The sequence below is a fragment of the Diabrotica undecimpunctata genome, chromosome 4 (genome assembly GCF_040954645.1).
Source record: "Diabrotica undecimpunctata isolate CICGRU chromosome 4, icDiaUnde3, whole genome shotgun sequence".
Taxonomy (NCBI): Eukaryota; Metazoa; Arthropoda; class Insecta; order Coleoptera; family Chrysomelidae; genus Diabrotica; species Diabrotica undecimpunctata.
Genome location: NC_092806.1, coordinates 791,726 through 803,189, shown reverse-complemented (window position 1 = coordinate 803,189; position 11,464 = coordinate 791,726). Strand labels below are relative to the sequence as shown.

At 35.7% G+C, this 11,464-nt stretch overlaps 1 protein-coding gene across 1 annotated transcript; it reads left to right on the top strand.

Moving 5' to 3' along the window:
- Positions 1-9,952: 9,952 nt before the first annotated feature.
- Positions 9,953-10,541, top strand: LOC140438060 (sterile alpha motif domain-containing protein 5-like). The gene has a single exon (XM_072527771.1). It carries the CDS (start codon positions 9,997-9,999, stop codon positions 10,534-10,536), a length of 540 nt encoding a protein of 179 aa, XP_072383872.1. The 5' UTR covers positions 9,953-9,996; the 3' UTR covers positions 10,537-10,541.
- The last annotated feature ends 923 nt before the right edge of the window (positions 10,542-11,464 follow it).

Genomic DNA, 11,464 nt, shown 5'->3' with positions numbered 1-11,464 from the left:
GTTTAATAATAAACACCAACAAAACGAAGTATATAAGTACGCAACGCACGAAAATAAGTACGCAACCACTAATCCTACAACCACTAGTTATAGAAAACGACGGACGTCATCGAAGCAGTGAACGAATTTGTATACCTGGGAGCGCTCCTTAAAACTGAAAAGAATACTACCGCAGAGACAAACCGTAGAATTTGCACGGCCAACAGATGCTATTTTGGGCTCAATCTCCTCCTTAAATTTACAATTATATCGAGAAATACAAAAATAAAACTCTACAAAACAATAATACGTCCAATCCTTACATATGGTTCAGAGACCTGACTCTAACAAAAAGTAATGAAAACATGTTATGATGTTTCTAAAGAAAAGTACTAACGCGAATCTATGGAGCAGTGAATGACAATGGAGTGTGAAGAAGACGATACGACTTCAAACTTTATAGAATGTACCAGGAACATGATATCGTAAAACGTATTAAGATATGTTCAAAGAACGTTAGAGAAGAAGAGGAAGACCCAGAACAAGGTTCCTTGATAACATCGATGAAGACATGAGAAATATTAGAATACGTACTTGGCGGAGAAAGGTGATGGATAGTGACGACTGGAGAGAAATTCTTGAGGAGGCTAGGACTCAGGCAGGGTTGTAAAGCCAGAATGATGGTGATGAATCGACAAATAAATAGATATATTGTAGATGAATTGATACGTAAACATGGATACGAAGTGCTTAGATTGCCACCGTATCATCCAGATTTTAATGCTATCGAATTAGTACAAGGCTTACTATGGCCTGTAAGGTTAGATAATACATTATAATGGCTATGGATTGTTTTTTAACCAGGAGGAGTAAACTAAAAAGACAGATTGACACCAAGACAGTTACTAGAAAAGTCACCAAATACATCTTTTTTGGATGATTATCTCCGCCTTGCGGTAATCCAATAATCAGTATCGGACAATCTCACTCGTCGATTCTAACCTAACTTTGTTTGTTTATGATTGAATAATAATTTTTTCCAATTCACTTCCAATATATATTTTTTTGTTTTTCTAATTAAAATAAAACAGTGTTGGATTGTTATGAAGAAGTTGAAGAATTTTTAGAGTTTATTTATCAGAATATATTTAAATATCGGGTGATCCACTTTTATAGATCTCCTGAGTGTATGGTGTTTAATTATAATTTAGAGAATATTTTGATCGGGAGATTCAATAATGTAAGAGATCTAAGTATGGTTTTTCACAGAAATTTGTCTTTTGATTTGCAAAAGCTATGAAAGGACTTGGTTTCATTCAAAGACATAACAGAGATTTTTGTAGGATCGCATCTCTAAAAACTTACAATTTTATCTGCTCTCAAGTTGAAAATTTAACTTTATTTTGCTTTTCATTTACTCAAGCATGAATAAAAAAGGTAGAGAGAGTTCAGGTTTCTGAAATACTGTTCTTTTATACTGCGTAGACCATATTCTTATTCTGGTATGATTAATTTCTTGAATCTAGATATTTTTCTTACCAGAAAAATCTCCTAAAATGCTTTAGCCAATTTGTTTGGACTCTTTCCCTCCGTATTTGTGCAATACATAGGAACATAACGCAGCATTCAAGATGGAGGAAAATACACACAGAATAGATATTAGTTGCTTCTTAAGCAGATATCTATGAAAAATTGTTATTAAGTTAAAAATATTAAGTATGAAAGCCAAAAAAAATGATGAGAATAATTTTGGAAATCATTGATCCATGAATGATTAATTTTAGTGAAGAGAAGTGAATTTCTGGATATTTTTATTACTAATGAAAAGAACAATAAGTAGTAAATTGTTTTTCTCAAAGAAAAATAATATATAAATTAAAATCCATCTCCTACCTTACTAGATCTCCGCCTATGCGTCTGGACGGACTTGGTGTTGTCGAAGCACTTTACACAACTTTTCCTTCGTCCGTCATATTTTATTTTTCACCTGAAGTTCTCTTTACTATCGAAACGTGACCAGAAGTTCGAAAGAACTCCTAAGAGGGCTGATGGGGCAGAGGCAATGGAGTTACTGACTCTGACTCCGTTTTTATTTTGTTTGATATAAAGTACGGCAGTTTGATTTGCTGCCGAAACATGATACGAAACTTCCCTAGCAGCGTAAAAGAGAGTTTTTGTTAAAGATGAAATTGTCACCAAGTTTAGATTTGTTTTAAAGGAAGTGGGAAATGTAGGAAGTGTTTAAAAATTGGAATATCCGCTTTTTTTATTTATTTATGTATTCAGTTCAAAATCATTTAGGTATAACAATTATTAAACAATGGATACAATAATATCCGTAAGTTTACATTATATTATTAATTTCTATAAAATCTGCACTATGGACCTGACAAATTTCAAATTAACTATCCTCAGAACTGTAGCGTATTTATAGGAACAGCAATGGAGATTTTGGAATCACTAAAATCAAGCTAATTAAGCAGAGGATCTACTTGCGAACAAAACTGTAACAATTGAAAATATCCCTATCACTAAGTTAAAAATGTTTCCAAGGAATTACCATAAAGACTTCATCAAGAAACATATTTTAGGTTTATAGCAGACCAACTAGAAGATAACATCTGGGAAAATAAAATATTGTTACGTTTTTGTGTTAGTTCAGAGATTAAATGAAGCAGATGTGGTTAAAAAACTTTATTTTAACTCCAAAAGCTCACTTAATTACAAATATGGCAAATTCTAAATACATTAATATAATCAATGTTTACAATTCACATTGTAAAAGCATTTGACAATCGACCAGGTGCACAGAATAGTAAAAAATCTTCTACGCGCTGGAAAGTATATTCTACCTCTCAGCAGCTTTTCTAGAAGTCAGTAAAGGTTTGGCATAAAGGCCTACTTTATAAAATAAAGAAATAATTTCCATATCTTTCTTTTCACTCCTAAGATCCTATTAGATAGATACTTTCTGCTAAAGCAGCACGATGAATACACTCAGTTCCACCCTATTAAAGCAGGTGTTCCACAAGGAAGCGTACTAGGACCTATTTTATTCCTGATGTTCACTGCACCTCCCATCCAGCAGTAACACAGAAGTTGCTACTTTTTCAGACGACACCGTAATACTGCCCATGGACTCTAATCCCAAAAAAGCATCAGAAAATTTACAAAAAAAAACTAAATAAAATAGAAACTTGGCTAAAAATGACGAATTACAGTAAATGAAACCAAGTCAACACATCTAACCTTCATAATGAAACTAGGTGAATGCCCTCGAGTCACACTCAATGGCAAGCAATTAAGTAACGCAAACGACACAAAATACTTAGGTACCTATCTTGAGAAACGACTAACCTGACAGAAGCACATCTTTACCAAAAGAAAACAACTAGTCATTAAATTTAAAAATATGTACTGGTTGGTTGGTCTAAACTCCAAATTAACATTGAATAATAAACTGCTTACATACCAAGCGATCCTCAAGCCCATATGGATATATATGGTATTTAGCTATGGGACACCGTTAGCAATTCTAATGTTGCAATCCTTCAACGCTTCCAGAATAAAGTGTTAAGGTCTATAGTAAATGCTTCATAGTATGTTACTTCCCCCTCTATAGAAAAATATCTGAAAGTGCCTTCGGCAAAAGAAGTTGTAACAAGTTACAGTGTCAAATATGGTGAAAGGAAGTGTAATTCGCTATGTTTCGGAATGCATCAGTCTTTGTTGTCTTGTCCTTCATTTTATTTTACCTATAATGTTATTATAGTAACATTCTATGCTTACTTTAGCTTAACAAACGAACTTTAGGGTGTAGTATCTTATATCTGCCAACAAATAAAAAAACTATTACGAAAAAGAGTATAGCAGTTTATTAACTGACTCAATAATTTTCTTTTTTTTTTATAACTACTATTAATTTGATAAACTGCGTTAGGCTTTCACGGCCATCATCTAACTTGTTAAACTGTTTGTTCGGGCTGTCAGGCCGTTGTCTTCTGAGGTTAGTTCTCGACGTTTCGCCAACACTAGGGGTTGGCATCTTCTGGAGATGTTACTCTTCGCTCGTAACCTGAAAATAACGCTGCGTTGTACTACGGAGGAAATATTTATATTTCCTACTCGCCTCCCCTCCACTAGTTTCGGCTTGAGGGGGCGTGTCGTTGTTTGTAGCAGCTTTTCTTTCTTCGTGTTTGGCGGGGAGGGTGTTTGTGGATTTTAATATTGGTATCCATGTCTTGTTAATTTTCAGTCCCTCTTCTATCCAATTAAAATTATTTGGGTGCTTATATATTTCCACCGCTTCCCGATACAACCGTGGGTAGTACTGTGAAGTTTTGTCCAGCATCTGCGTTTCTTCAAACAGTATTCGATGTTCTCCGCTTCCAAAAGCGTGTTCGGCAACGGCAGATTTGTCGATATGTCCTAAACGACAATGGCTTTTATGTTCATTTATCCTTGTGTTTGTGTGTCTTTTCGTGGTTCCCACATATACCATTCCACATGTGCATCGTATTCGATATACTCCGGCCGTTGCTAATGGGTCGCGTTTGTCTTTCACCGATCTTAAATAGTCCTTTGTAGGCTTGAAAATGGTCTTTACGTTGGCTTTCTTAAGTATTTGCAAAATTCTGTCCGTTACCCCCGATAGGTAGGGCAAGAACGCTTTGCCTTTACATTCTGTTTCTTCGTCCTTTCTTCTAGAGATGTTGTTCATCGCTTTATGTATTTCTCTTCTGGTATAACCATTGGAGGTGAGCGCTTTTTCAATATGAAGAAGTTCACTTTGCAGATGCTGTGGTTCACAAATTCTCTTCGCCCTCTCCGCCAGAGTTTTGATGATACCTTGTTTTTGGTTTGGATGATGATTTGAGTTCCTGTTTAAGTATCTGTCCGTGTGTGTAGGTTTTCGATACACTTTGTGTCCTAAGTAACCTTCTTTTCGATTTACTAATACATCTAGGAACGCTAGTTGTTGATCTTTTTCTGTTTCCATGGTAAATTGAATATTTCGATGTAGTGTGTTTATATAGGACAGGAAATGGTTCAGTTTTTTTACTTCGTGACCCCAAATCACAAAAGTGTCATCGACGTATCTAAACCATACTCTTGGCCTGTATGCTGAGTCCATTACCCTCTTCTCTAAATGCTCCATGAAAAGGTTGGCTACGACCGGGCTTAGTGGGCTTCCCATTGCTACTCCATTTATCTGTTCATAAATCTGGTCTTCCCATAAAAAGTAGGTGGTAGTGAGGCAAATACGGTATAATTCCACCATATCCTTGGAAACTAGTCCCTCAATTAAATTCAGAACGTCTTCTAGGGGAACTCTTGTAAATAGGGAAACAACATCAAAGCTAACAAGAATGCCAGATTCCTGTAAAGTTATCCCTTTGATTTTCTCAATGAAATGGGCGGAGTCTTTTACAAAGGCATCGTTTTTTCCTATATGTGGTTGTAAAATACCGGCCAGATGTTTAGCAAGGCTGTAAGACGGAGATCCTATGGAGCCCACAATAGGGCGTAGAGGTACATTGTCTTTGTGGATCTTCGGCAAGCCATACAATCGTGATGGGACTGCTTCGCTGTTGCATATTCTTGGCTTTATGTCCTCTGGTATGGACGAAGATTTTATAAGTCTACTGATTTTCCGTAGGATGACTGCTGTGGGATCTTTTTTAAGTTTCTTATATACCGCAGGATCTAGAAGATTTTGTATTTTCGTTTTGTAGTCGGTTGTCTTCATTACGACGGTGGCGTTTCTCTTGTCTGCTGGTGTTGTAATTTTACCAGCAGACAAGGGAAATTGGAAGAAATCACGATCCTCAGTCATGTGGGGAAACAACAAGAGCGATGGAGAGAGAGAGAGACAGAGAGAGAGAGACAGAGAGAGAGAGAGAGACAGAGAGAGAGAGAGAGACAGAGAGAGAGAGAGAGAGAGAGAGAGAGAGAGAGAGAGAGAGAGAGAGAGAGACAGAGAGAGAGAGAGACAGAGAGAGAGAGAGAGAGAGAGACACAGAGAGAGAGAGACAGAGAGAGAGAGAGAGAGAGAGAGAGAGAGAGAGAGAGAGAGAGAGAGAGAGAGAGAGAGAGAGAGAGAGAGAGAGAGAGAGAGAGAGAGAGAGAGAGAGAGAGAGAGATCTCCATTTATCTCTGTTTTTTCACTTGTCACCTTCCAGGCCACTCTCTCTTATCTCTTTGTCGACGCCTCCTCTCCCTAGTATATTTTAAGTAATGTTGGTGTCAGATAATATCCTTGTTTTAGTCCTCTTATGTCAAATTCTTGTGTTACGTTTTGCCCTAGTTTAATTTGTGGCTCTCTGTTCTTCTAGAGTGATTTTATGCTTTAATTAATTCTATATTGATGTTCGGAAGTTATACGAGTTTCCCAAAATTTACTTAAAAAGATGCTGTCATACGCTTTTTTTAAATCAACATGTAATGATTATATGCTCATTTTTTTCCTATTATTTGTGTTAGTGTAAATGACAAATGGTCAATTGCTGATCATTCCGCTCTAAATCTGGCTTGTTCTTCTGTCTTCATTTCGTTATATATATTTTCAATTCTGTTTTTTTATTAACGTGCCGTAAATTAAACAGAAATAAACAGATCTTATCTGTTCCATTTTTTATTAGTTCTCTTAATAGATTTCCTGTAGCTGATGCTTTCCCGTTCTTTAATGATTCATAAACGCCCTTTACTTATTTAAGGTTTAGTCCGAGGGGAAGCCTTGAGTTATAATCTGGTCATTCATGTTTCCATTGGTTTTCAAATCTTCTCTGTTTTCCATTAGGACGTTTGCAAAGTTTTTATGTTTCTCCCGTTATTGGTGATATTATGTCTTTGGTATTCTCTTTCCTCATGGTTTATAATATTTTCCAACTTCCTGTGCTTCTCCAAGTATCTTCGAGACATTCGGCCACTATTTGCGAGGACAGGATAGAAAATTGTTTCAACTCTGTATCCCACTAATAAGGCTTATTGGTATCTTTTTTGTTTTTCATTTGAACTACGGCTTCTTCTACAACCAGACAACAATGACAGACCCAATGAAGGAGCGCGCCTGAGGCTCTTTGAAGATGCTGCATTGTATATCGTGAGTGTTTTCACGGAAATATAGGAAAGAGAAGGAAAAGATCATTTTTGAAATACCGCTATTGGATTTATTCAACACAAAAATAAAACAACACAACATATTCAGTTATATTTGATCTGATTCATCCAAAGGGTAATTTACGTGAAAATTGCGAAAAAAAAACAGAAAATCCCGTATATCCATCAAACATTTCACCAGAGCCATTAAAGTGTAACAAGCAATTTTTATTAACATTCTCAAGACGTGAATCATTAATCACATTACGTTCACAACAATAACAATTATTCACCATTGATAGCAGCGACAAGTAAATGCATTTTGCCAATTCGTTTTTATTTCCATTAACCCTCTTCCTACTTAACATGTTAAACATGCGAAGAATAATATAAAAAAGCAGTTCGAGACCCCGCCCCAATCCCATTAATCATTCGCCGATAAAACAGAGTTCTTTCAACTTCCGCGACCTTTCAAGTTCATCAATATTTATCGTTTTCACAACCATCATCAGAGATCTCGTTTGGTTTAGGTACATCCGACAACGCTGTGCCACTATCACCTCCCTCAGGTGCTCTCGCAGTCTCGTCGACATCGCGAAGTCGCGAAACGCAAACCAAAGAAAATCGCCGCGACAACCCTTCTCGCAAGATCTTCGGGTGGCTCCGGGTCGGATCGTGTCGCGAATGCGCCAATCTAGCTATCCCGCGATGTTGCCAGCGTTTAAAACGGTCAGAAATATAAGGAATCACTTTTTGTTGAAGTTCAATAAAAGTGATTATGTTTTTGATAAAAACTGAATATAAAATTAGAAACATATAAGTATTAATATTAGATCATGATTATTAGTACAACAATTCATTGATAATAGTACAACGATTCATTGATATAGACTACCATAATAGGCGCAATAATTACAGATAAAATAATATTGATTGATAAAAATGTATAACAAAACTATCAAGTTAAAAACATTAAAATCAGTAAGAAGAAAGTAGTAAAATATCGAAAATATCCCATCTCATAAAAGAATATATAAATTTCTGGAAGAGAAGAATTCTGAAAGAAGCCAAGATCCAAAAATGGTCGTCGAGTTAGTGATGATGACGAAGAACATGAGAGAAAAACATAAGGTTAAAAAAATCACTAAAAATCGAGCTGGAAACGTGTTGGATTGAAAAAAAGATGACTATTATTTTTTATATCTAGTAAGAATAGAGGTGAAAAATAAAGAGCTGAAAAAATCAATCTAAAAATTGAGCTGGGAACATCATCATCCAGCATTTTCCAATTTTTTTTATAATATTGTTCTGAAGCTAGTTTCTTAAGGCAGTTTAAAGTAATTACTATTTAAATGGGAATAAGCCACAATTAAAGGTTAAAGTACGTTTATTTACGTTTCAATTTCCACTTCGGAAATCGTTCTCGAATGAGAAATAAGAAATAAATAAGAAAAAAGAAATAATTTATTCATGTCAAGCTGTAACCCAATCGCTACTAACTATTAATCTGTTTTAGGAGTCATTTGACTAGTCAGTACTCTAACCACGATCATGAAGTACAGATGACGTTGTTTAACCATAACGTGGCAGGTTCTTCTTACACTTACACTTTCTTGCAGTGTATTTTAATGAATATTATTATTAAAGATATATAAACTTGCAATCTATAGACTTTATAAACTTAATATTTACTCCCTTTGCTGTCATCTTTGGTTGATCTTTAATTTACTTTACCCATCTATATTATCGAAGGATAGTGGTGATTAAAATTATGAAATACTTAAATATCTGTTTCGTTTTTAAAAAGTTAGCCTAAGGTGGTTGCAAATTCGTCTGTTACAAGCTAACTAATGAATATTTAAAAGAAAGGTACAAGGCCGAAGATCACGAGGAAAATCCCCAACAAGATGGATTGATCAAATTACAAGCATATGCAAAGGACCTATGCATGAGTTAAAAGGAATGACCAGAGACAGGGATCTTTGGAGGTCGACAATACACGACATCACAATAACCACTACACTCCCTCCGGGGGTCAGGACTGAAGAGAAAGAGATACTGTTTTTAATATTGAATAGGTATTGACTATGTTGTTGACTTTTTTAGATCTATTTTTAAGACTTATTACTAATAACTGCTTCCACTCGTACTTCTTTCAATGACAGCAATATAGTACTTCCAAGTCTTGCCCTTTCTTAAATTCTACCCCCAACATTGGCGATTCTAGGATATTATCTCCAAATTCTGAAGTTCTATAAATTTTTTCATGTCCTCTGTAAGTCATTATATATAAATCATAATATGAACTGTCGACGTATGGTAAAAGAGGATCAATGAAGGTTTGTAAAATCTATGGAATTATATAGAAAGAGTGTCTTAAAAGTATACGAAGTTTTCAAAGAATCACTCTCAAAGTAAAAACACATTACACAATTACAAACCCCAGAAAACTATCTTTACAATTATAATTAGGTACTTGAAAATTATTGATACCTTAGTTACAATGACACAGATAATTATTGCATATTACGTCAAAGCGCCATGCAGATGCAATAATCACGTGCTCTTCAAAAGATAGAAAAATTAGTATAGTCAACATTCTTATAGGATTTAAAATGGGTAATGATTTCTTTTCTAGCTTTTTTACTACTACGAGTCAAGGAATAAGTGTCTCATCTATGAAATAAAGAAGAAGATTATATTATGTACATATATTAAGTAAAATTATTTAATATCAATTATTAAATGGAAAGAGTATTTATCGTGTATGACATGGTGTTTGTTTTCGGATGCGCGCGAAATCTGGCAACGTCGCGTGATAGGGCCAAATACCGGCGTTTTCAACATCACAAGAAACGCACACCGTTAACTCGAGTTGTATCGGCAGATCAGACCGCGTCAGTATCGCGGCAAGTACGGATGTACACGCCAAAGACGATGTCAGGCAACATCGTTGCTGAATGGCTGAGGTCTCTTCATCTTGGCCAATACGCCGAAAGTTTCATAGACAACGGCTATGACGATCTAGAAATATGCAAACAGGTCGGTGATCCCGATCTCGATGCAATCGGAGTGTTCAATCAAGTGCACCGCAGCAGGTTGTTGCAATCAGTAAGAACTCTTCGCGAAGAAGGTGCCGCATCGGTGTATTTTACCCTGGAGGAAAGTGTCGCGGTTCACGATGAGTGTTTTTGTGACAATGTGAGTGCTAGGTCTTCCCGAACATCTTCCGGACGATCTGAGAAAGAAACTCAGAGGATTAACGCGAGTCCTGGGGCCAGTTCTTCGGCCGAAAGTGGACAGGAGGTGGCTAAATATCTGGACGAGTACGAAGAAGGAAAGGCCGAGTTGGTAAAGATACCGAGAGTGCAGTTGAAAGTGTTGTTGCGGGAAAAGCTGAGCCAGGACGGGATCAGATTGAGCTGTCAACCGTATTCCACACAGGTAAAAGTCAAATAAGCACGTGTTAGCACCTATTAGAAGAATTATTTTGACAGAACAATATTTTTGACGACGTAAAACATTTTTTATCGATTTTTAAAACGAGTATATCAATCTTGAATATCAATTATACATTTTTCTTAAGGATAAATCTACTGACAGAAAAATTTTTATATTAACGTTTGGCCAAATGTTTTGAACAAATTTTTACTGGCTGATAGCACGTTGGAATACTATCTATTACGAACAAACTACAGCTATTAGAGTTGGGATCATTTAACAGACGACATAAGATAAAAAGAGGTGTGCGGCAGGTATATATACTGTCCCCATTATTATTTAATATTCAGAAGACATTATGACTAAAATAGAGCGCTAACGTATATAGACAAGGGATTACACAGCTTTTTATCGTGCTTTTCCCAAATAAAGTATAATTCTTACAAAATTTTCCAAAATTTGTCTTTTCTTTTTTTTTGCCAAAGTTTCGTCACTATTTATGTGTGCTTAAATCTTGTCCAAAGTATGATAGGTATCTTATTTTTGAAAATAAAATTAACGCACTTTTCTTCGAATTGTTTGTTGTAGATACAATATCGACTGTCTATTTGCAGGGGTTTTTTCCCGTTGAAGTTTTGGGTGCCTCTGTAATAGTTCCTTATTTCTATAAATGGTTTATTCTCCAAATATGGTCATGGTTGAACACACAGTATTCGTTGGATGTTTAAGTACAAGAACGTCATGTAATCTGCATACACTCTTAAATGACACTTTAATTTTACTAAAGTAAACTTACTCGTTTGTTCCATTTATTCTCCATAAGCGTCGTACTTATATTAATACCCATTAGAGACATGCCCTACTTAAGCCCCAGTTCTTTGGTCTTCCCCTCCTGCTTCTTACAGAAATGCATGTGGTAACGGGAAGTACTGGAACTTTTTTGCTG